Source organism: Colias eurytheme, chromosome 27 (genome assembly GCF_061535395.1).
Source record: "Colias eurytheme isolate Ceu_HAF_F1 chromosome 27, ilColEury1 Martin Lab GWU primary, whole genome shotgun sequence".
NCBI lineage: Eukaryota > Metazoa > Arthropoda > Insecta > Lepidoptera > Pieridae > Colias > Colias eurytheme.
Genome location: NC_143006.1, coordinates 4,464,771 through 4,491,818, shown reverse-complemented (window position 1 = coordinate 4,491,818; position 27,048 = coordinate 4,464,771). Strand labels below are relative to the sequence as shown.

Here is a 27,048-nt window from a genome sequence, read left to right as displayed (position 1 = left end):
CTAATTGTACTGACCAAACCTATAAAATGATTTTCTCCTTGAAATTTAACACAAGTAACGCCGAGGCTTATAACTAGCATAATTTTGAAACTAAACTAATAGAAATGACCAATCGTTTCAAATTATATTATTCTTGAAATTTAACACAAGTAAAGTAAAGAATAACCAGTATAATTCATTTTTTATAGGTGTAACTGCGGGTGGTTGCAGAAATTTTCTGGAAAGCTTCTGGAAAAATCCACAATACACCGTCACTTTGAAGGACGTGGACGAAGGCGATGACGAAAATAAGTGTACTGTAAGTTCAAAGTATAATTTCTTACTTTATTAAATACTAGGTTTCCTAGGTTGGATCGCACAGAATACATATATTACATATGTTATGTATGACGGGTTGTATAATAGAAAGCAATTAATCTCAATTCTCAATTATGTACTTAATTTCATGTAACAAATGTAATAAGTAGGTTAACATAAAGAATTGTATAGAATGCCGTGTAAAATGTCAATCAAAGATGTCTTCCCGAATAACAGTGTTGCCAGGTGGCGCTGTACAAATTATCAATGTCCAATTTATGGCGCCAACAACATACGTATAGACAATGTAGAATTTTTAAGCTATTGCATAGCTTCTATCGCGGGCCTTGAGCGCGGGGACCGAATCTAGAAATTCCTTCCGAAACGAAAAAACCTCACGCTCCCCACGGGGACGGGCGCGGAGGTGTGGCTTGAAGGCATAGCATGCAATAGCTTTACCGCGGCAGTCCCCGAGTGACACACGTCTTTTTTTTAATGATTACTTTCTTTCACAGATAATCGTAGCGCTTATGCAGAAGAACCGTCGTTCCCAAAGACACCAAGGGCTGGAGTGTCTAACCATAGGTTTTGCGGTATATCGCCTACCCGACTATGGGCACGTGCCTAAACCGCTAGACGTGAACTTCTTCAAGTACAACGCGTCTGTGGGCAGGTCGCAGGCGTTCATTAATCTGCGAGAAGTTAGCGCTAGGTGAGATTTTTGTAAAAAAAAAATTGTGACAAAAAAATTTTTTGTCAAAAAAAGTCGAAAAACGATGGAAGTAGGGTCAAAAAGAATCGATTTAGTAAGTAAGGTGAGAATAATATCATTTTGTGTCAAAATAAATGTGGGTAGACGTAAAAATCATATATTTGTAGATATTAATTACCAAGTAAGGACTAGGGCGAACTACTTCAAGGGTTTGAGTATTGCACACATATTTACTAGTATGTGTGAAAATATACAATATATCAGTTATAATTATACAATTCAGAGTTCAGACGGGTAAAACTAAAAATAAAGATAGATAATATACAACTCTGATACCGAAAATGTAATATTTAACGATTCCATCATGAATATTAAAAAAATAGGCCCATCCTACATGTTCAAAACTACCCTACCCCTACTTTAACATCTTAATATATACATATATATAAATCTCGTGTCACAATGTTTGTCCTCAATGGACTCCTAAACCACTTAACCGATTATAATAAAATTCGCACACCATGTGCAGTTCGATCCAACTTGAGAGATAGGATAGTTTAAACATGTAGGTACCACGGGCGAAGCTGGGGCGGACCGCTAGTACTAAATTAAATTTTAATTAACAGATTCAAGTTCGAGCCGGGCCATTATGTCATAGTTCCATCAACCTTCGACCCGAATGAAGAAGGGGAGTTCTTACTGCGTGTCTTCTCTGAAAAGAGTAACAATATGGCGTAAGTATATTTTTATGTATTTTTCAATACATAGTTTATTTAAATCTATACTGATATTATAAAGCTGAAGAGTTTGTTTGTTTGAACGCGCTAATCTCGGGAACTACTGGTCCGATTTGAAAAATTCTTTCGGTGTTAGATAGCCCATTTATCGAGGAAGGTTATAAGCTATATATCATCACGCTACGATCAACAGGAATGGGGCCACGGGGGTGAAACCGCGCGGAGCAACTAGTATTAAATAAAAAAAAATATTGGAAATTGTCACAAAAATAACTTAGAGATTTTTTAATTTAAATAAGCATACGGTTCCATCAATTCGTTAAAATCTAAATGAAAATATTTATAAATGTGGATAAAGTAAAAAAAATGAGATATTAGGTAATGAATACTTTTTGTATTGCAGTGAAAACGACGAAGATGTCGGAATGGGTGACGTTGATGACAGGGTAAGTTGTTTATTTTTAATTACTTATTTTTAAACTACTTATAACAATGTTAGGGCCGATTTTTCAATGCTTGGATATAACTTATCCGTCCAATAAAGTATTACACGATAATATTAATATGTCACGTAAACTGTCAAATACGGGCAATGAGAATACGTTTTTAAAATGGTTGTTTTGTACATTATTCGACGAATTTTAACCAAGGATTGAAAAATCGGCCCTAAATGGTGTAATGTTAATGAATATATTTAAAAAGAAAATGTTTTTTAATTCAGGAATTTACGACTAAAAATGATAAAAATTTTGCAACGGTAGAATATACGTACTTATAAAAAAAATCAGAAGCTATCTAGATTTGAAGTGAAACTTCTTCATGTGTCATGTGCGACGATTTTGGTATCTTCGAATCTTGCGAAAGAAGTTTCACTTCTGACACGTTTGCAAGGCATATAGTTCATAACTAGCTTCCGCCCACGACTTTGTACGTGCATCCCCGTTTTTCCCCGTTCCCGCAAGAATTTCTTGAAATCCTTTCTTAGCGGATGCCTACGTCCTAACATCTACCTGCATGACAAATTTCAGCCCGATACGTCCAGTGGTTTGGGCTGTACGTTGATAGATCACTATATCAGTCACCTTTGAGTTTTATATATATAGCCTAGCTTTCCGCCCCAGCTTCGCCCGTGGTACCTACATGTTTAAACTATCCTATCTCTCAAGTTGGATCGAACTGCACATGGTGTGCGAATTTTATTATAATCGGTTAAGTGGTTTAGGAGTCCATTGAGGAGAAACATTGTGACACGAGATTTATATATATATATGTATTAAGATAGATATAGGTTTTCTTTTATTCATTTTTTTATATAACAGGTGAAAGAAATCCTCCCCGCCGAGCCTGAACCCGCTGACCCCGTACGTCAATTCTTCACGCGTCTCGCCGGTGAAGACGGGGAAGTCGACTGGCAAGAGCTAAAGGAGATATTGGATTATGCTATGAGAGAAGGTAGGTTTTTTTTAAATGGGGGTTAAATTTGGTTTCTTTGTTGGGTAATTTCTTTTGTGGGTTTTTTTTTGTAGGTGGGGTTTTTGTGATGTAGGATCTTTTGTAGGTGGGTAGGACTTTTGGAAAATAATATTTTTTTGTTGTAAAAATATTTTTTTTCTTTGATAGGTTATCAATTGTATCTCGGGTTATTTTAATTATATTTTCTGTTAATGCTATAACGTGTCTCTATTATGTGCTAACTTCTAATAATGTGTCTTACTTCATCTATTATTTAAATTTATTACGAAAAAGTCAAGTAGAAAATGTTAAAAATAAATATAGCTAGCCGATAACCTATTTTATAATTCACTTATAAAGCATAATTAATCGACCATTCATTGATCAATATAATATTTTATATTTTTATATCGTATTGCTACGAGTTAAAACTTTATATACATTTTTATTTTGAAGTTTTTTTCGCCGATTTATTTTGTTTTTCAGCTTTGCTTTTTTTTCTGATGTATTTAATTACATTTTTTGTGAGGTCCTTTGAGTTTATTTATGTCGAAAAATAATATCCTTTATTTTAATTTTACTTTTGCTGTGAGCTATATAAAAATAGTTATGATGAGAACACACATTTTTCATAGCACAGTCAGTTTAAATTTGATGATGCATTCAATTTAAAACGGGAAATCTTGACAATATCGAGTGAAAATAATTATTTTTGATACATAATGTTTAAAAGATTGACATAGTTTTTTTTTTGTTTAGCCCTTTTCCGACTAGACGTCGACTAATAACTTATATGTATTCCTTATTACAAGTGTGTTGTCGTCATATAAGAATAATATTACATTATTCCCAATTTTCACCCAAAATAATTGCCTATCTCTCTACTCTTACTTCATAGATTTCGATTCAATCTTTCGTGTGATTCAAGTAACAACCCTAAAAAGTTTATAAAATAAATGGAGGGGTACCTCTAAAATTCATGTCCATTCTAAAAAGTTCTAAACTCAAATATTTTTAAGTAATATGTACGACGATGCCCATTTTGTGTAACTATGTATGTATGTATGTATGTACCTAGCTTAATGCTTATGTTATGATTTTCGCATTCCGTGTGATTTTATATATGTAAGTAACACAATTTAATGTTTTGTTCTGTTTAGTGCACTGTTTTTTATTTGTGTTTGTTTTTTATGTTCATTTTTTGAATTTAGAATGTTCTAGATGTAGTAATGAATTGGTTATTAGTGATTTATAGGTAGAATTTTAAGATCTTTTTTTACCACCTGTAGGTATACACATTACACATGTGTTGCGAGAGTCTGATATGTTGTGTATGACGTGGTACATGGTATATTTTATAAAGTTTTGTCTCGAAGAAATTATTTAAACTTATTAAAATATATTTTCGAATCGATAAATTTCTTTTTTCGTTAATATTTTGTATTTTGTTGTGAGTTTTTTCAATATTGCTATTTAGAAACTTGTAAAATGCTAAAAATACACATCACCTCATAACAAATCACAGAAAACAACATATTCATACAAAATCACACCCAAACACTAAAAAAACATGTACAGAATTTTAAATACACATTCGCACTTTAAAAAAAACACATCCACATATACAATAACATACCCACACTTCAAAAAATACATCCACACTCAAATCACACTTTACAAAAACATAACCCGTATTCACAAGAAACGTACCCACACTTATAAAAAACATTTCCACATATACGAAATCACACCCACACTTATAAAAAACACTTCCACATTCACAAAAAACCTACCTACACTTAAAACCACATTTAAAAAAAGCCACGGCCGTATAAGCATCAACACTCCAACAGAACTGGCAATGCGCCACGGCGCTGCGTACGACGGGGGAGGAACAGTGGGTGGTGTTGCCACACCCGCACAAGAGCAAAACTGCCTAGAGCTGCTCCTGTGTGCGTTGTGTACGCCGATATGCAAGGAGCTCGGTGTGGACCTGCAGCAGGTGGCCGGGCAGGGGCAGGGGCAGGAGCACGTGCAACTGACGCAGCCGCAGCCGCAGACAGGTAGCGGGGGCAAGGGGCAGGGGATAAGGGCAGTCTGGTGGTAGGGCGGGGATAAGGTCATGTCCATAGGCGATATGTGGGGACAGGAATGGTAGTAGCGTGGCGGGGGCAAGGGCCACATGCGATATGAGATAAGAGGCACGCAGCCGTCAAGATAGCGCAGCAGGGGCTACATTTATGTGTGACATGTGGGGAAAAGGGCAGTCAAGCAGTCGCAGCATTATAGCGAGTGCAGGGGGACATGCAATATGGGGCAATGGGCACTACGTAGTTGAAGATAGGTAGCGGGGTGAGAGCAGGGTGTAGGGCACGTTCATATGCGAAATGTGGGGCAAGGGGCACGCAGTCGCAATAAGGTAGCAAGTTGGGGGTAGGGGACACGCCAATATGGGATATGTGTAGCAGGGGGATAATATTTTTTTTAAAGTATGGCTAAATACGTTTTTAAACTTATGTAAAATGTATTTTTTTTTTTAACAACATTTTTTTTGTTTATACAAATATTAATGATTGTTTTGTAACTTTCAGGGACTCAGACATCGGTGCATGCTTCTATATATTTTTATATACATTTAACGAAATGGAGGCTGCATTTTAAAATGTCTGTTTTTGTATGTTATTTTGTATTTTTTATGTATTTTCTGTCTCTTTTCAGGTATTAAGTAAAATAAGGACATATTACTTTACTGTTAATGTTTGGCTTAGCTACTAACACTCAATGTAAATTTCATCAAAAAATAATTTGATGAAGTTTGCATTTCGCCTCACGCATGTTTATTATACACGAAAATGGGCATTTTAGAATTATTTCTATATTATTTTTTGTATTAATTTAAATCAAGTCACCTCCATTTCTTTAATAATAGTTTTAAATATTTTATTTTATAAGTGCGTTTTATCGGTGTGATGTTATTGAGATTTATTGAAAAAAAAATACATTATTTAAACTCAAAATGGAAAACAAGGAAGGGATGTGAGGACACATATTACAAAAATATTAGCAACAGAGAATATTAAGTACATTACCAAAAACACAACCAAAGACAATATTTTATTTCGAAGGTTTCCTAATTTTAAAATTAACACAACTTTATTACCACGGATAAACTTAAAAACCACAAACAATAAAAAAATCACAAAAATGAAACGTAATTTATTTTATGTTTTTTTTTTTTATGTACAAGTCGCCATAACATCACACCAATAAATCATTTCAGAATTTGCAAAAAAAAATCTTTTTTTTAATATTTTCATAAAATATCACAGAACTGCACGGTCAGGGCTTCTCGAAGGACGTATGCAGAAGCATGATAGCTATGCTCGATAAGGACAACTCTGGTGGCCTCGGCTTTGAGGAGTTCAAATCGCTGTGGATCGACTTGCGTAAATGGAGGGTAGGTGTATTTTTTTTTAAAGATGTTAAAATGTACATGTTTATGATGATAGAAAAGATTTTAGGTTCTATAAAGTTCTATAAAACTTTTTTTGTCGAAAAAAATTAAGTACGATTTATTTCCATACAACGATGCTATACTACCATAATTAATGACTTTTTGGCCAGTTTGTCTAAGTTGGCTATGTCGCAGTAATGAAGCCTTTTTTCCAAAATCATACTTTGTTTAGTTTTCATTATTCTTTATTATTCTCTAAAATGCAGCATTATAAACATTTTGACTGGAAAATATTGCTTTTTAGCTGTAAATTTATAAATTCTTTCGTAATAACTAAGGCCCCGGAATCACAGACACAATAGAAAATCTATTGTGTCGTGGACCGATCGGGCCGTTCGGGGCTCAATGGGTTAATTTACAATATTTTAACCTTAACAAATATTAAAAAATACTCGTTTATACATAATTCCAGGCGGTATTCCGTCTGTACGACACGGACGGTCGCGGCGCGATCCCGGCGCAACACTTGCGTGACGCGCTGCACTCGGCCGGCTACACGGTCAACGCGCACGTGCTCAACGTGCTCGCGCACAGGTGGGTCAAAGTGTAGAGGTGGTCAAAGTGAAGGGGGTGATCAAAGTGCGAGCGTGATTTTTGGCAAACATTACTTTAAACTTATGACGTAGCTTATCATTAATTCGATTCAATTCTCACAAACATAACGACAATAGTTTTTCCTTCAAAAAAACTATTGCTTATAAAATATTTCTTATTTTTACAAGACTTTTGCCCAGGTAATGTTAAAATGATTATATTGTAAAGTTATTTAACAGCAATTCACTTCTAGATACGGCTCCCACGACGGTTACATACAGTTCGATGACTTCATTATGTGTGCTGTGCGACTTAAGACTATGATCGGTAAGATTATATATTTAATATTATGGTTTTGCTTGCATTTAGATGAAAAAATATCAGTAAAGTAGATTAAAATCGTGTAGCAGATTAGTTTAGAAATATAAGATTAGTTGGAATAAATAAATGGATTTAGAATGGTGGCTTGTACGAATAGACAATTCCTTATGTAGAAAGAATATAATATATGCTTTAGAGTATTAATAAAGCTAGTCAAAGAGCAGCATACATCTTACTTGTGAATTATCAAAAAAATAAAAATGCATGATTTTGGATTATATTTTTGTTTAAAGAATTAAATTTAGACAACTATTTATCCATATTTTATCCACATACATTAAGTATGTAGATCTAAATAGATATTTAGAAAAACATGTATATCCATAAATATTCCTAGCATTACATCTATGTTAAGTAAACACCTAAATATAGGTATATCGCTAATTAGTATTAAAATAAATATAAATAACAGCAAACAATGAGCCGCTCGAGAACCTAGAACGCGAGTTGGCGGTGCCGTGAGCGACGCAAGGACACACGAACAAGTATAACTATATATATAAACGATATATATATACAAATGTGTATACACGTCACATGTCTGTGAGGAACATTTGACTTTGGTCAAGGTCAAAGTGGTTTTGACTTTTACTTTAACCATGGGGCAATTGGATTTTGATTGAAAGTCGTTTCTATGTTTTTTATTGTGGTCAAATGTTCCTTGTAGAGTAATTGTATTATTTGCGAAGGTTTAATTTGTTAAAATTTTTTATTTATTTTTTATAACAATAATGTGTTTGAAATTAAATGCGTTATGAGTATAATTTGAATACCATTCGCAAATAATGTTCCATTATTAAGTCGCTTACGGGAGTTTTACAAAATAATTTTTTCCTAAAACTTTTATTTACACAAAATTTTAAACCCCGTAAACGACTTGTGCATTAACACGCTTACTAATCGTCAAAAATCGCGCCAATTGTTTCAATTTTTTTATATATTTTTTTAATTTTTCAGAAACCTTCAATGGAAGATCATCGGGCGGTGAATACGCTACGTTTTCACTCGACGAATGGCTAAATCGCACAGTCTACTCATAGACAAACGCCTTAAAAACGCTACGTGTATACGCGGCCTAAATGTCCATAATGTTTGAGATTTAATTAGAATATTTTTTTTGTAAGTAAAGTGTTATCTATGGTCCTTATTCTTACTATCTTGGCTTTAAAATCTTAATTTTCAAAATTTATACATTAATTATAAAGTCTAATTGAATCTCACACAATTAATTATAAAAAAACTAAGTCACAAATTTTATTCGTACATTTATATTGGTGTTGTGACATTTTTATAATACGGGTATTCACATTTTTTTCAAAATATTTTCATATTTTTCGCTATTAAAAAAAATCATGAACGCAGTATTTTTGTATCCACCGAGTCTTCATTCCATAAAAACTATATTTTTAATCTATAACCTTTGTCTTAAGTTGCTGTGCGATTAGCTAGAACAGATTATATAACAAATAAACAGAAAAAAAGTGTATGTTACAAAATAAATTGTATTTCTATGTTGCGATGACAATGCATTTTATTTGCTATTTTTTTTTTATGAATTTTTATGTATCAGATCTGAATAAATATGTTATTAAAATTTTGGTGTTTTATTTCATGTATCAACCTCTATTAGCTCTATATAATATATTTAGTTATAGGTAATTATTAACCTCCAATTTAGAATAGTTAAAAAACCTATCTATGACTTAACGAATATACACAATTTATAAAATTTCATAAAAAATCAGTTTAGCCTTTTCTGAGGAAAATGTATGCTAAAAACACTGAATACAAATATTACTCATGTGTCAAATCTTTTCTGCCTGAAGTTTTCTACGGTTAAATAACGTAGGTCTGGGCCACAAAATATATCGACAACGTAGGTAGTCTATAATAATTATTATACTATATCTCTTCACTACCTATAATTACATTGAAAAAAAAACTACTAAATTCAAGTAATAAAAATGGCTGAGGTGATCACCTCACCGTGATGATGACATGATCACCATGATCATGTCTAAATCAGCAATCAATGAAAAAACAAATGAACCGTTCCTATTTAACGGAACGACTATCCAAGTGCTAAACGGAAAATATTTTGAAGTACCTAGAACCTTCGCTACAACTATATAGGTACATTATGCAAGCTGTCTGTATCGTTAATAATAAAATTCTGGCCTGTAATAATGTAAATAATTATAAAAGTATACGTTCTAATTCATCATCTAATTGAAAAATACAACAGAAATATTAGAGCATCTACTATGTATGTTGTCTCTCAGCAGTTCAGCACTCACTTTTATTCAGCAGAAAATTTTATAATCTGTAAACTGATATAGTAAGATCCGAAAGATCCGAAGAAAAAGCATAAATTCACATAATATCGATATTATGTGAATTTATGCTTTTTCCTTGTACCTACTAACGACTACAGCAGTTTCAAATTGTTGCGGCCTATCATATTAGACGGTATAAACTAAATTCTTAAACCTAAGCTTATGTTTCGGCGCATTTACATATTTACATATTAGAACATTGCATAGATTTTTTCGAACGCAATAAGAACAACGAAAGAATGCTCTACGCCTGTTTACACTAAATTTGACTTAGTTGGGTGATTTTAGAATGAGCATTCGCTCATTTCATGTAAATGCACTGTTACTGAATGACAAATGTCAATATCCAGAGATTAGATTTTCAAAATAAAACTCGATCGTGCGCAAAACCTGCCGCGTAGGCAAGTGTACTCAAGTATTATTACTTTTTTGAAAGTTCTGAGTTTATCCGGTACTAACTTAACGTAGTTAAAGCTATTCTTTTAATCTTACTTACTCATTAGTACCTACTTTATAATAAAAATTTCTTGTGTATTGGTGAAATAAAAAGCAATATCACATAAAATCATTTATTAATACTCCTTAAGTATATATGTACAATATTTTCACACTACATTCACCATTCTTCCCAATTTTCCTCAGCTACGATATTTTCATCTTGTGTTGGTTCCGAAAGAGTTATTTGCTTTAAAACCGCTTCAGGAATCTTGTATGTCGGTGAATCTGACCCGCGTATGATCAGTTTACAGCCTCCTGAAATAATAATATTATATGAAATAGATATAAATTGACATGTTTAATATGAAATGTAGTTTTTAAAAAAATATGTGTAAGCATATTATATGAAGGAAGAAGCATATATTATAGGCATATTAATAATTAATAATGCTAATTGAAGTAAGTATAATGCAATATGTTTTCGAAAGGTTTTCTTATATTTAATACAGTGCGATCGGGTTTTTAATCACTTTTTTATTACAAAGTTATTTAAGTCTATAGACCAATGGAATACAGATAATGAGATTGTGAATTTAAGATATTTGATGTGTATGGACTATGGGATTAGTGGGATTATCGTATCTCTATGGGATAGTTGAACATATATTCCGATATCTATAAATCATAACGAATAGAATACAAATGCGATCGAGGAATGTAATGGGATTCAATTAACCTTGTATGTAGTGATTATTATGAAACTTTATATAAGATGAATGTTCGACGATTTATATGCAATTGAATCGCATATTGGATTAGTGCGATTCGTTTATGTAATGGGATAGTATATGGGATAAGGGGATATTTCCATGTTATTTGTCTAAAAAAGTTTGTATAACACCCTATAAATGACCATATACAATAAATATATTAGATTTGATTTGTCTGAGCAATAAAATCCCAAATAAGGTGATATGGGATTACCATACCTATCGTAACACCATCTTCATTCATTATATTCATGTACGAATGCCGTGTTAGCTTGAACATCACCAAATTGAACATAATGTCCGATCTATGTATCGTTCTGGCGCCAAACTTCTTTAGGAACACTTTAACTTCCTCGCGTCCTGGGAAATATGGCTCGCCGTATATCTGTGAAAATAAATACAAATAACTAAAATATAAATGAGAATTTTGATCTCAAATATTATGTGATAAAAATAAAAAAGACGTGTGTCACTCGGCGCGGTAAAGCTATTGCATGCTATGCCTTCAAGCCACACCTCCGCGCCCGTCCCCGTGGGGAGCGTGAGGTTTTTTCGTTACGGAATTTCTCGATTCGGTCCCCGCGCTCAAGGACCGCGATAGAAGCTATGCAATAGTTTAATAATAGTCATATTTTGTGATCGAATATACGTGGCTTGGTAATATAAATGTTTCTTTTACTGGTATATGATTTTATAGTATAAAAAAAAACATGCAGTTAAAAAAAATATTAAAAAGTTTGTTGAATGGCAACATTATGTTATTGCACGAGTTTTTAATATAATTAATGAGTAATGTGTACAAACACACATCCATAAATTATATTTTTACACTAATAAATGACATTTTAAGAAAAATAATAAATGCAAGAAGGCATACCCTAACATCATAGAACGATTGCTTCACAGGCTGCAAATGTGTACTTGTCACCTCTTGGACCATCTGTAAACAGCAATAATAACAAATCTAAAAAATAAAATCAATTCTCTTCTATTAAAGGCCGATTTTTCAACCATTGGATAGAACTTATTCATCGAATAATGTATAAAACTACCATTTTAAAAACGTATTCTAATTGCCCGTATTTGACAGTTTACGTGACATTTTAATATTATCGTGTAATACTTTATTGGACGGATAAGTTTTATCCGAGCATTGAAAAATCGGCCCTCAATCTTTTCTTAACTATAACACCACCCCAACATTTTTTGATATACTTTTACATCTAAAAATGTTGGAGCGAACGTTGTATAAAGCATTCATTGAAATTTACACCTTATTTCTTTACTGTAAAGTTCAAAGTCTCGTATCGATCAATAGAAAACTCTGCCCAATACACACATAGGAATAGTCTTGTTTCGGACAATTTTTAAACATTATTATTAGAGTATTGAGATTTGAGAGCCAACAATATTATGTGTGTTATTTAACTAACTTTACAGACTTTACCTATGTCTATACCCGGCGCGGCGAAATGATGATTCCTATGACACTGACAGTTATTCTCAAGAGACAAACTTGTAATGGCGTCACCATTAAATTAGAAACGTATTGGAGCCGTCTAAAAATGGCATTTATTAATTTTTACGTAGCTTTATGCCATAACAATGATATTCAGTTGGAATTATAACAATTCTTAACATTTACGAGAAATTATATCAATCTGACTTTACGTTTACGTCCTACAAAACTTACATCGTTGGCATTTATCGACTAGTGCGGAAGTATCGATAAACAAATTTCGATATTGGAAACGAGATCACATTTTTTCCATGCTTAAGCTTTAGTTCATTCACTATGGAATGGAACAGAAGATCGCAGGATAATTAATTAATAAATTACCGTTCGCGTTAATTTAATTTACCTATGATAATGATAATATAAGTTTTTTAGACAAATTAAATGGGGGCTTCCATTTTCATGATAAAATAATATACACTGTGTTAAACGGGTTAAAAATTACGTGAAAATGATAAGGCACATTTTTATGTTTTGGAAAACTTTCGTTTTACTTACCTACTTAATCTATGCTAAAAAACTTAAATTAATACAACAACATAATAGACGTTAAAAATTAATTTTATATTTGTAAAAACATGTTTATCGACGTGGCTGAATGCAAGCCACGCTTTTGCCTATAAAATAGTAAAGTATCGACATGACCCATCATACGAGCAATCACTGACACAAAGACGGACTGTCATACGGATCATCATTCGCCGCGCCGGGTATAAGTTATAAAATAACTTACCAATGCCAAGTAAGGTGCTATTTTCTTCAACTGCTTCCTAACATTAACTCTTGCTTTCTCTTCTTCAGTCTGGTCTGGGTGTGATTCTGTCTTTAAATTATTTATGTGCTCTGTTACCTGTAAAATATGAAACAAAAATTGCAAAATGTTGTGTGGTTTTATGAAACCACGGTAAAAGTGAAACTTAGGCACAAAATTATCGTATTTGTACGATAATTATCGTACGGTTCCGAACACTGCTTTATACCTACTCGGCAGCCGACCGTCACGCGACATGCGCTAGACAGACCAAAAAGTTTGAGTCGATGTAATAAAAGTTTCACTTTAATAATTGCAAAAATTAGAAAAGTGCCATTGTGATTTCACATTGTGAAAGTGTGCTATTAAGATTTAAAATATAATGAACTAGCGACCCGCCCGGTGCTTCGCCCGCTTTGCCTAAACCCAATAAATTATCCTATTAATATTATAAATGTGAAAGTTTGTATGGATGTATGGATGTTTGTTACTCTTTCACGCAAAAACTACTGAACCGATTACAATGAATTTTAGCACACATATAGAGGGTAACTTGGATTAACACATAGGATAGGTTTTATCCCGGAAATCCCACGGGAACGGGAACTATGCGGGTTTATCTTTGAAAATGCGGGCGAAGCCGCGGGCGGAAAGCTAGTATACTATAACCTCGAGAATCATTCTATCCATTAAAAAAGCCGCATCAGAATTCGTTGCGTAGTTTTAAAGATATAAGCATACAAAGGGATATAGGGACAGAGAAAGCGACTTTGTTTTATACTATGTAGTCATGTTACAAATAAACAAAATTTACTACTTTTTTTATTTAAAGTATGCTGAATATTGAATTACAAATTACTTAAAAATAATCTTACCTTCTTGATAATTCTTTCAGAGTATTTATTGCACGTTTCTCTCGCGTTATCATGGCGTACGTTATTTATAACTGAAAAAATACATTTCATTATTTAGTATTACTTTTTACTAGCTGTGTATGGCGGTTTCACCCGCATTGCTCCGCTCCTGTTGGTCTTAGCGTGATGATATATAGCCTTCCTCGATAAATTAGAAATAATACCGAAATAATTTTTCAAATCGGACCAGTAGTTCCTGAGATTTATGCGTTCAAACCAACAAACAAACTCTTCAGCTTTACAATATTAATATGGAAGTGACATGCATGACAATTCTTTATTTCCCTTCACTTAGCATACGCAGCCGCGGACAACAACAATCCATACTAATATTATAAATGCGAAAGTAACGCTGTCTGTCTGTCTGTTACTCAATCACGCCTAAACTACTGAACCAATTTGCATGAAATTTGGTATAGAGATATTTTTATACCCGAGAAAGGACATAGGCTACTTTTTATCCCGGGACATAGGATAGGTTTTATTCCGGAAATCCCACGAGAACGGGAAATATGCGGGTTTTTCTTTGACTGCGCGGGCGAAGCTGCGTGTGGAAAGCTAGTAATAAATAAATAAATATTATAGAACATTATTACACAAATCGACCTAGTCCCACAGTAAGCTCAATTAAGGCTTGTGTTGTGGGTACTAGGCGACGATAAATATAATATTTTTATAAATACATAATATATAGATAACACCCAGACCCAAGAACAAATAATTAAGTTCATCACACAAATATTTGCCCTGACCGGGGATCGAACCCGGGACCGTCGGCTCAGTAGGCAGTTACTTTATCACGGCGCCAACCACGTCGTCAAATTGTATATACATATCTTAATACTATTATAAAAGCGAAAGTTTATAAGTATGGATGTATGGATGTTTGTTACTCTTTCAGGTAAAAACTACTGAACCGATTACAATGAAATTTAGCACACATATAGAGGGTAACTTGGATTAACACATAGGATAGTTTTTATCCCGGAAATCCCACGGGAACGGGAACTATGCGGGTTTTTCTTTGAAAACGCGGGCGAAGCCGCGGGCGGAAAGCTAGTATATATATATATAAAAACCTTACCATCCGGATTATAATGCACAACCGTCAAGTCCTTCTCGCTAACCTGCGACCTTTGTTGCGCCTGCGCATCCTCTAACATATGCAAAGTGCACAAAATGAATTGAAAATCACCAAAATGTGGATGCGCTTTACGATATGCCCAACTAAGTTTGGACGGTGGGTTGTTTATTTTAGACGAGTTGGCTACACGTCGCAGTCTTTCTGCTACCGTCTGAAAATTTAGAGATATGAATGAATGAATGAATGAATGAATGAAAGCTTTATTGTACACACCAAAATGATGAACTAAGTAGAATATACATAAATTGCACAATAGGCGACCTTATGGCTACAAAGCCTAGAGATAATTATTATTGAGAAATTAAATACATTTTAATTTGAGATTTATTTACTACTAGCGGTCCGCCCCGGCTTAGCCCGTGGTACATATTTACGTTTTCGCTACTTATGAACCATCCTCGTACTTCAAGGAATATAATAAAAAAAGAATTATTGAAATCGGTTCAGCCGTTCACACGTGATGCCGTGATAATACGAAACGGGTTTCATTTTAATATATATAGATATTATTAAAAATCTACATTTAAAACACTCCACAGGAAGCATGCAGCAGCATTAAATTCCATTAAAAAGTTATTTCTAAATGTATAAACAAGGTAGTCGTTTAAAAGATTAAACTGGATCCAACGGTACAGTAATTAGTTTTGTAGCTAAACCATGCTAATACTTATTTTCAAGGAAATAATGAAATTTAAATAAAAACCTGTACATAAATAAAGTAATAAAAATTAAAACTGCAACAAAATTGTTAGTAAATTCATTAATATGTATAATGTATTTACTAATGATTTTCTTGCAGTTTTATGAGTTTTTTTATATAAATTAGAGGATTCTTGTTGGTTCTTCTCCAACTTTCCGAGCTTTCCGAATCGAAGGTAAATTTAAAAAATGTAATGACGATTCAAAAGTGCTTCTAGAAGAAGTCTTATTGAATAAATAAATGTTTGAGTTCGATTTATATCTTTCTGTTTCATTTGTTAGACTTACCCTCGCTCTAATTATGTTTTTGAAGTAAAAAATTCTGCGTACAAATAATAAAAATAATACTTACAAGGCATATATTATCCATGAGCTGATGATTGGTCTTTTTACTGAGATTCAGTAATCCTGTAAACTTGTATACCATTTCCTTGATAATTTCATTGTGGACTTTTTTAAAACACTGTAACAAACACCTTATTATTAATACTAGCGGTCCGCCCCGGCTTCGCCTGTGGTACCTACATGGTTAAACTATCCTATCTCTCAAGTTGGATCAAACTACTCATGGTGTGCGAATTTTATAATAATCGGTTAAGTTGTTTAGGAGTCCATTGAGGACAAACATTGTGACACGAGATTTATATATATTAAGATTAACCTACTACAATAAAAGGAAAGTAAGTGCTAATTTCAACATCACCTTAAATTGATTATTTTTCAAATATGTAACAAACTTAATCCAATAAGAATTTTTTTTATGACTAATAAATTATTTCTTCAAATAAATCAAACAATATAAACCTAACGCAATACTTTTTTTAGATGTAAAGTAGTTCCTGAGATTGTCGCGGTCAAACAAACAAACTCTTCAGCTTTTTATTATTACAATATAGACTTACCTCCTCTGGTGTTAATTCCAATGGTATATTCATCACTCTGCGCATCCTGTTTGGTAATGTAGCTGGTTTTGCCGATAACTAAAACGGGAATATGAAGATTACTAGACATTTAGAAATGTTTTAATAATGTTTATATTACTCATTACGAGCCAACAAAAAGTAGACAAGATAATTAAATTTAAATGACAAATTGCAATAACATGTTATTCACTTCGCTTCTGGACTTTTTAGGTAGGTAAATAATAATGCAACTACCCAGATTTTCCTCCATTTTGCATATTGACACAAAATTAAATAATTGCAAACAAAAATAGTTTTATATTTACTATATTATTATATAGGTACTTACATTTGGAACTGATGAAGGGACATATGCTTTAAACTTCAATTTTCCACTTGGTGTCTCGCTATCATTGATTCTTTTTAAAACATCATTAACATTCAAATTGGCTGATAGTTTTATATAACCAATCTTCGGCCTGTTTATCTTAGACTCAAAGCCGAGAGCTTCAAAATTACCTTTCACAATCCAGGAAAGCTTTCTTATAAATAGCTTCATTGTTAACTGAAACAATAATTAGATATCCTTAGTTATATTGTAATTGCGAAGGTGTATGTTTGTTTTATTTTTAACGGCGCAACAGAACCATTTTATGATATGATTTTGGTGTCTGGATATAGTTAGGATTCAAGATATTAGTTATAGGCTACTTTTTTACCGCGGTCAAACATCACATTCCCATGAGAATTTTCTGTAACAACGCGAGTGAAACCGAGGGCGGAAAGCTATTTACTTATTTCTTTATGTTATTGTGTAATTAAATCAAGCAGCTTCTAAAACTAACAATATTATTTATTACCTTTGGCGGCACACCATCTACGGCAATTACAGTCATTTTTGTGAGACTGTATAAAAACTTTTGTAAGAATAAAATTTCTAAAGCGATTAATTTTATATTCCCAATTTTATATCACCCACGGAGTAATATTTAGTAAGTTTTTAATAGGAAAGTAATATGAATTAATTTATAAAGGCGAAGCAATCGCTCTGCGCTCAAGCCTCAAACTTCAAAGTTGACACTTGACATCTAAATCTGACAATAAATTTTTATGACACTATACTAATTGATAGTTGCCAGTTGCAGTCACAGAACAAGTGACTATCTTTTAGCATGGAAGCTTGGCTTAGAAGTGTCGTGACTCGTGTCTAATATTATATAAAACTAGCGGTCCGCCCCGGCTTCGCCCGTGGTACATATGAAAAATAGATGTTGGCCGATTCTCAGACTTACCCGATATGCACAGAAAATTTCATGAGAATCGGTCCACCCGTTTCGGAGGAGTATGCAGACTAACATTGTGACACGAGAATTTTATATATAAGATATCTTTGTAACTTTTGTGAAAATTGAACTCTTTATTATAGTTACTCAGATAAGACGTTTTATCATTAAAGTACCTAGCATTACCCGGAACCATAGACCCGGAGCCGGAACACTCACTTGCGTATAAACATTCGTACAATGCACGAATGTTCGCACGAAAAAAATGATATACGCGTGAACTTGAACAATTTAATCATTACAATTAATTAATGATATTTAATAATATTTATTACTTGCGAAGAAGAACTTGCTTGTAAGGATTGGCAAATAGTACCCAAATGAATATTTAATATAAATTTTCCACCACCCACGTACATTTTATATTATTTAAAAATAATTGTAATAAGTATCTGCTAAAATTACTAGTGTACACACAGTGTACACTATGAAATATATATCTTAAATGTGACTAGTTATTAATATTTTTGAGTTGAATAATTTTTCTAACGGTATACTATGTTATGCCAAGCAATATTTTAAGACATGGGTGTGAATTTTAAATTGGCTTCCCAATTACCTGCTTTTAAATAGGAGTAAGCTTAATTATAAAATATTAGGAACAAACAGATCAAATCTAATTGAAAAATTTTTTCATCATTAAAATAAGAATAAGAAGCAGAAACCTCCCATTTTCTAATAACTTTATTTATTTTTAAGCTATTGCATAGCTTTTATCGCGGGCCTTGAGCGCGGGGACCGAATCCTGAAATTTAGTAACGAAAAACCTCACGCTCCCCACTCCGACGGGCTCGGAGGTGTGGCTTGAAGACATAGCATGCAATAGCTTTACCGCGGCAGTCCCCGAGTGCCACACGTCTTTTTTTAGTTTTATAGCATTCAAGGTGCTATAACTGAGATTAAAAAAAAACAATATTGCTCATAATCATATATTTATCCATTCCTTATAAACTAATTTATTCACACGATTTAATTCACCAATTTTTAATCGGAACTGAACCTTGTGATATTTGCTGTATAACCTCTTGAGGAATCTTGTATATCGGAAAATCTGTCCCGCGTATGTAAAGCTTACAGTCCGCTGAAAATATATTAAAAACTGATGATATTATAAGTAAAAAGGTGTAGATAGGCTAAAAGCTATCGGGGCACGGACATATTATGTAATTAGCCAGAATTAACTTCAGTTATCTCTTTCACACTCACGATGATGTGAATCATGCCATCTTACTTTGACGTCTAATCGTGTATGCGTTAGTGTGCCGTTTTTAAAGATCGTATGTTGTGTTGGTAAATTATCTACACCTTTTTACTTCTAATATCATAATATCCAAATAAAATACATCGAACATCGTGTCAGATCACAGAAGGTATAATCTAGTGGGAAATCATATGGTATATCAATATTTAGTTAAATAAGTACATAATAATCTATCTATACATATAATAAATCTGTAGAAGGGTCAATTCTGTACATTGAAAATATTGAAAAAATAAATAGTAGGGGGTGTTACTGGATCGATACCAAACCCAAATATGTGATAAAAAAATTTTTTGTCTGTCTGTCTGTCTGTATGTGAAGGCATCACGTGAAAACTAACGGTTCGATTTCGATGAAACTTGGTATAATTATACCTTATTATCCTGGGCGTAAAATAGGATACTTTTTATCCCGGAAAAATACGTAGAAAAAAAATAAATCTTAATTTTTCCGCGCGGACGGAGTCGCGGGCGGAAGCTAGTATTGGATAAAGGAGAAGATGTTTCTGTGCAATAAACTGTCAATATAATTCTTTGCAATGGGATTCTATATGGGATTGAGCTTCGAATGAAGTTATTTAAACCAAATGAGTAAATAAATAGTTAACATCGGGTTTAATCACAAATGGAATTTCAATTTCATTGACTTTTAGCTGAATTATGGGATTTCCATATGAGATGGGATTGCATATGCTATCATTGACGCTATATGTTCTACTTGTGGGATCATACATAAGTATGGGATATACACAGCAACAGACCTTTTTATTGCAAACTATTTTTCCAAAATCTGTGAATGCAGTTTAAAATATCTTAAAAAGTTATGCATGGTTTCCTGAGAAAGTATTCCTGTAATTGTAACGGTAAGGATACCTGCCCTTACTGACCCGTCTCAAAAATCCATCTGTATATTCCATACACAGATATATTATACTAGCTGCGCTCCGCGGTTTCACCCGCGAGTCTCCGCTTCTGTTGGTCTTAGCGTGATGATATATAGCCTGTAGCCTTCCTCGATAAATGGGCTATCAAACACCGAAATATTTTTTCAAATCGGACCAGTAGTTCTTGAGATTATCGCGTTAAAACAAACAAACTCTTCAGCTTAATATTATTAGTATACTGTATAGATGGGATCAGAATTATGTTCCTGTACATCCTATTACTATTATAAAGGCGAAAGTTTGTAAGTATGGATGTATGGATGTTAGTTACTCTTTCACGCAAATACTACTGAACCGATTACAATGAAATTAAGCACACATAGAGGGTAACTTGGATTAACACATAGGATAGGTTTTATCCCGGAAAGCCCACGGGAACGGGAACTATGCGGGTTTTTCTTTGAAAACGCGGGCGAAGCCGCGGGCGGAAAGCTAGTTGTCCCATATGGGAGCATATTACCTATTATAGTCCCATCATGAGCCAACATCTTATTATACGCCTGTCGCGAGACTTTCACATGAAGCAAGTTAAACATGGTGTCCGCTCTGTGTATCGATCTTGCGGAGAATTTCTTTAGAAAACCTTTCACTGCCTCGTTACCAGGGAAATATGGCTCACTGTATATCTGTTGAATATTATATAAAAAAATAGACATATAGTATGTACATAAAAGCGATGAGTTATAGATATATAACTAATATAGTTAAAAAAAGACGTGTCAGAAGTGAAACTTCATTGGCCAGATTCAAAGATACCAAATTCGTGGCCTTACTCCATGACGTGACGGTATTGCCATGATGCGACCTTGAAATTTTACTCTCGACGCGCCTAAATAAGTTTCACTTCAATAACACTTCGAAAAATATTTAGTGACAAAGTGATTTAGTGATTTTAAGAGCAAGAATTAAATTGTATTGCTGTTCAGAAGTTTCTAAGCCCAAATTTTTTACCGAGAACTATTTATGAATGCAAAGAAGCACACAATTCACTATTTATTTCTCTTTCTTTCTTGAAAAGTATAAAACTTGTAAGATTGGATTAGGCTTAAATAAAAAGTTGGATTTCTTTATATAGTAAGTTAATTACATTAAGGGCTGATTTTTCAATCGTTGGTTAAAACTTATTCGTCAAATAACGTATTAAACTACCATTTTAAAAACGTATTCTAATTGCCCGTATTTGACAGTTTACGTGACATTTTAATATTATCGTGTAATACTTTATTGGACGGATAAATTTTAACCAAGGATTGAAAAATCGGCCCTAAGATAATCTTTTTTTTGTTTTGTTTTATTTTGCTTTTGATTATTACATGATAATTAAAATAATTTCATACCCGCACGTTGCACAAAGACTGCTTCATCGGTTTCATATAGTTCGGTGGAAGCTCTGGGACCTGAACAAAAACGAAAAATGAAAGTACATCCTACTAATATTATAAATGTGAAAGTTTGTGAGGATGGATGTTTGTTATTCTTTCACGCAAATACTACTGAACCGATTACAATGAAATTTGGTATGTAGGTAGCTGAAGACCCAGAATAAGACTACTTCCAACAAATATTGGAATCCAATACTTAACTACCAATAAATGAATGAACGAACGAATGAATGAAATGCTTTATTGTACACTATTACAAGTACTAAACATATAGTTTTACAAACACATACATACAAAAATCTCTTACAAGCAACACAATTTATATTATAGAAATTATAACTGTGAGAATGGATGTGTGTATGTTTGTTACTCTTTCACGGAAAAACTACAGGATTTGGATGAAACTTTACAGTTATATAGGTTAGACTTGATATACCAGCTTCTGATGTACTTCAGAATTACAAATACTTAATTTATCCCGCAGGTTAGTCCGCGGATGAACCCACGCAGCACAGTTAGTACAAAATAAAATAGAAAAACAATAAATCATACCTGAGTTTTGTGTGCTTTATTCAATGGAACCAATTGCGATGCTGTGACTTCTCTGATGATCTGTAAAGAACATAATCATCGATAAGTAATTTTAATGTCGCAATTTTATTCATTTATTGATTCATACTTATAATTAAAATTAATATAAGACTACATCTATACTAATATTATAAAGAAGAAGAGTTTGTTGGTTTGTTTGAACACGCTAATCTCAGAAATGGTCCGATTTAAAAAATTATTTCGGTGTAAGATAGCCCATTTATCGAGGAAGGCTATAGGCTATATGTCATCACGCTAAGACCAACAGGAGTGGAGCACTGCGGGTAAAACCGCAGAGCACAGCTAGTAATACAAAAAAATAAAAATAAATTGCAGTAATTATAAATAATATCATAAAAATGTATATCATACAATCTGCTATTCTTGAGTTAGTGATGGTATGGTGTTAGTTACAAGGATAATTTGCATTAACCATTCATTTTTTTTAACATTTTGCATACACAGATTATATGCAATTTCACGATAAACATAACTATTTCATGCTGAGTCAGTAATCCCTTTCTCTGAGGTGATACAAATATAATATAATATTATTACGTCACATATTGTTTTACCCAGTTATACCTTGTTTTTTTAGTTATAAGTATTTTCTGTTATTTAATGTACTATCTGTTACTGTACTGTTATTTAGTGTATCATTTTTTAGGATAAATGCGTTTCTATTCTATTCTATTCTATTTAAAAACATAAAAACTACAAGTGTGGACCAAAAAAACAATTAAAGATGCTTACCGTTGATAAGTACGGTTGTACTTTTTTCAATTGTTTCCTAACATTAACTCTTGCTTTCTCGTCATCAGTCTGTTCCGGATTAGAGTCTGTTTTTAACGAATTAATGTATTCATGTACCTGTTAGAAAATTAATTTATTTAATTTTATGAATATAAGAAATAAGAATAATTATATTTAAGAAAAAAAGAGCGTATATGCCGAGGACACGTGTGTAAGAAGTGAAACTTCTTTGACAAGATTCAAAGATACCAAAATCGTCGCCTTGCTTCATGACGTGACGATATTGCCATGACGCGATCTTGAAATTTAACTCTAAGCGCGCCTAAAGAGGCTTCATTTAAAAAAAAATTATGAGTAAGTATATTAACTATTAAGCGCTCCATTACTCGATATAAATAATAAAATATTTCTTATATATAAATTAAAATCTTACCCTTTTCATTATTCTGTCTGAGTATTTATTAGTATCATCTTTAATTTTCTCAAAACGTGTAACAACAGCTGTAAAAATGAAATAAATTGATTACTGACCACATTGATTGTTTTATTTTAATGACTTCCCTTACATTGTAATTTTTTTTTTTACTACGTTTTTATACTAGTTATAATTGCAATCTGAATTGAGAATATAGATGTAATACATCTTAAATTTCCTATTCTTTAATCTTAGCCTAGCAAGGCTCAAGCCTATATATATATAGCTTTCCTCCAACTAATTACCAAAATTCTTATTGAATGTGCAAGTTGTTTTATATCAACTCTTCCATTCAATCAATCGTTCATTCACTCATTAAAATGTAAGCTAGCAAAATATTTATTAATTTGTAAATTTGTAATTATTGATTTGATTTGCTCAACTAGTTTACGGCTATGTCTAAAACCTAATAAATTATATTCAAAAACCTTCCTCTTCAATCACACTATCTATAAAAAAAATCGCATCCAAATCCGTTACGTAGTTCTAAAGATTCAAGTATACATAGGGATATAGGGACAGAGAAGGCGACTTTATTTTATACTATGTACATATGTAGTTAAACGAAATCAGATTAAAATGCAATACTCACGATTAGGATTAACATGCACAACCATCAAGTCCTTCTCGCTAATCTGTGTTCTCGGTTGCGCCTGCGCATCCTCTAACATATGCAAAGTGGACATAATAAGTCCGTAATCACAAACATGCGGATGAGCCTTTCTGTACGCCGAGCTCAATTTGAACGGCGTGTTGTTTATATGAGTCGAGTTAGCGACGCGTCGCAGTTTTTCCGCTACTGCCTGGGATAAATATGGCTTCATGTTAATACAACCGGCTCCTAGGATCCTCCTTTGATTTGATTTGATTTGATTAGGTACAGTGGTTGACGCGTGTCAACGCGTGTAATCAAATCAGTGAGAGAGAGTCAAATCAGAGAGTGTAGAACCGAGGGATCCTGGGTTCGATTCCCAGTGGAGATGAAGAAAAATGTCTCGGTCTGGCAGGACACAGTAGGCTTATCACCTACTTGTCCCTAAAGAAAATCGATCAGTGAAACAAATGCATAATGCATCTGCCCCTTACCCCACTAGGGGATATGGGACTTCACACAACATTTATATTACCTGTCCCATCAAACATTGTTCTGCCTTGCTCCTATCACTTAGGGGTATAAAAAATAGATGCTGTTCGAATCTCAGACATACAGACGATACAGACTAATGTGTAAACAAATTTCATTAGAATTGGTCAAGCTGTTTCGGAAGAGTATGGTAACTTACATTGTGATACAAGAATTTTATATATTACTAGCTGCTCCGCGCGGTTTCACCCCCGTGGCTCCACTCCTGTTGGTCGTAGGGTGATGATATATAGCCTATAGCCTTCCTCGATAAATGAGCTATCTAACACCAAACGAATTTTTCAAATCGGACCAGTAGTTCCCGAGATTAGCGCGTTCAAACAAACAAACTCTTCAGCTTTATAATATTAGTTTAAATAACACTAGCTTTACGCCCGCGGCTTTGCCTGCATTAAAAAAAAAACGCATAGTTCCTGTTACCATGGGATTTCCTAGATAGAACCTATCCTATCCTATTTATTATACAATATTATTGATTACACAATCCAAGTTACACTCTATATATTATGTGCTCAATTTCATTGTAATCGGTTCATTAGTATTTGCATGAAAGACTAACAAACATACACATACACATCCATCCTCACGAACTTTCGCATTTATAATATTATTTGGATTAGGATAGGATAGAACTATTAGTATAGGATTGCATATACTATTAAAAATTATACTTACAAAACAAATGTTCTCCAAAAGCTTGTGATTTGTCTTTTGACTGATTCTCAGTAATCCTGTAAACTTGTACACCAGTTCTGTGATAATTTCATTGTGGACTTTTAGAAAACACTGAAACATAAATGACATTTAAAATTACTCTAAGGCATATATTATATAAAAAGGTACTCTGTGCTCTAAGGGCTGATTTTTCAATCCTTGGTTAAAACTTATTCGTCAAATAATGTATAAAACTACCATTTTAAAAACGTATTCTAATTGCCCGTATTTGACAGTTTACATGAAATTTAATATTATCGTGTAATACTTTAGTGGACGGATAAGTTATATCCAAGCATTGAAAAATCAGCCCTAAATAAAGAAATGGCCGCTTGTTTATTTTAACATGTCTAATTTTTTTTCATAGAAATGTTAAAAACTAGTTACTTTTTTTTCTTTGAACCAAATCAACCAAGTTTTAAATAACAAGAATACAACTTTCTATAGCGACCAGATCAGTTAGATGTAGGTGTTTTAGTAACAATTATAATAATTTTAATTTGGGAAAGCCTGCTCTAGAAAAATATTCGTCAAAAAATGTACTTGGATAAACCTACCTCTTCCGGTGATAATTCCAATGGTATGTGTATAACTCTCCTCAATTTGTTTGACAAAGTTAAAGGTTTTCCTGTGAACTAGAATAGAAGAAAAGGTTTATAAAATTTTCAGCCCTTTGCAAATCTTCTATTATTTCAAGAAACATGCAATAGGTAATATTTACATTTGGAACTGATGTAGGCACAAACGCTCTAAACCTCAATTTTCCACTCGGTGTCTCATTGATTCTTCTTATAACATCGCCCACATTCAAATTCGGCGACAATTTTATATAACAAGTCTTTGAACTATTATTTTTATTAGTTTTGGAGTCAAACCCGAGGGCCTCAAAATGACCTTTCACAATCCAAGAAAGCTTTCTGATAAATAATTTCAAAGGCATCTGAAACAAAAATATAGATATCAATTGATATTTTTTTGAGTAAAAACATGCACTACTAGTATAAATATATTCTTACCTTTGGCGGTACATCATCCACAGCAATCACGGTCATTTTTATGAGTATGCAAAATATTTCGTCAGCATAAATTGTTTACTGTGCTGATTTGATTTTATGTGTATACAATAATTCTGAATCCTCACAGAGCAAGTAATATGCAGCAGCCAGCAATCTGCATTCTGCAATCTGCACTCTGCAGCAATCTTGCTGCTTGCAACTTTGCGTGCTTGCGTGCATGTGGCGTGCAACACAGTCACAGAACATATATACAAAACACAGTGCGGTGTGCAACACACAGAGCATACAGATAACAGATAAACGAGTCTCTGTATTCAGTATATAGTCTA

At 33.2% G+C, this 27,048-nt stretch overlaps 2 protein-coding genes across 8 annotated transcripts in view; one reads left to right on the top strand and one right to left on the bottom strand.

Moving 5' to 3' along the window:
* The window catches only part of CalpA (calpain A), a 43,933-nt gene extending 34,712 nt beyond the window's left edge, over window positions 1–9,221 (top strand). For 5 of the 7 annotated variants that reach the window (XM_090117265.1, XM_090117267.1, XM_090117269.1 and 2 more), the window contains 10 exons: window positions 189–298; window positions 813–1,009; window positions 1,636–1,743; window positions 2,150–2,192; window positions 3,066–3,198; window positions 5,052–5,261; window positions 6,528–6,655; window positions 7,125–7,246; window positions 7,500–7,573; window positions 8,585–9,221. In XM_090117265.1, coding sequence (XP_089973391.1) covers window positions 189–298; window positions 813–1,009; window positions 1,636–1,743; window positions 2,150–2,192; window positions 3,066–3,198; window positions 5,052–5,261; window positions 6,528–6,655; window positions 7,125–7,246; window positions 7,500–7,573; window positions 8,585–8,667 — 1,208 coding nt within the window. In that variant the 3' untranslated portion in view covers window positions 8,668–9,221. Of the gene's footprint in view, window positions 1–188; window positions 299–812; window positions 1,010–1,635; window positions 1,744–2,149; window positions 2,193–3,065; window positions 3,199–5,051; window positions 5,262–6,527; window positions 6,656–7,124; window positions 7,247–7,499; window positions 7,574–8,039; window positions 8,113–8,584 lie in introns of all 7 variants that reach the window. The other 2 variants (XM_090117266.1, XM_090117272.1) reach the window with 2 other exon arrangements.
* Window positions 9,222–10,518: 1,297 nt separating this feature from the next.
* Window positions 10,519–26,923, bottom strand: LOC149896873 (uncharacterized). The gene is made up of 20 exons (XM_090117073.1): window positions 26,720–26,923; window positions 26,425–26,643; window positions 26,261–26,338; window positions 25,665–25,775; window positions 24,438–24,648; window positions 23,804–23,871; window positions 23,371–23,487; window positions 22,579–22,638; window positions 21,982–22,041; window positions 21,105–21,270; window positions 17,958–17,974; window positions 17,447–17,662; window positions 17,098–17,175; window positions 16,548–16,658; window positions 15,437–15,647; window positions 14,314–14,384; window positions 13,421–13,537; window positions 12,049–12,111; window positions 11,391–11,556; window positions 10,519–10,716 (listed from the first exon to the last, which is right to left on the bottom strand). The coding sequence occupies exons 1-20, from the start codon at window positions 26,753–26,755 to the stop codon at window positions 10,580–10,582; spliced, it is 2,313 nt and encodes a 770-aa protein (XP_089973199.1). The 5' UTR covers window positions 26,756–26,923; the 3' UTR covers window positions 10,519–10,579.
* Window positions 26,924–27,048: the final 125 nt, after the last annotated feature.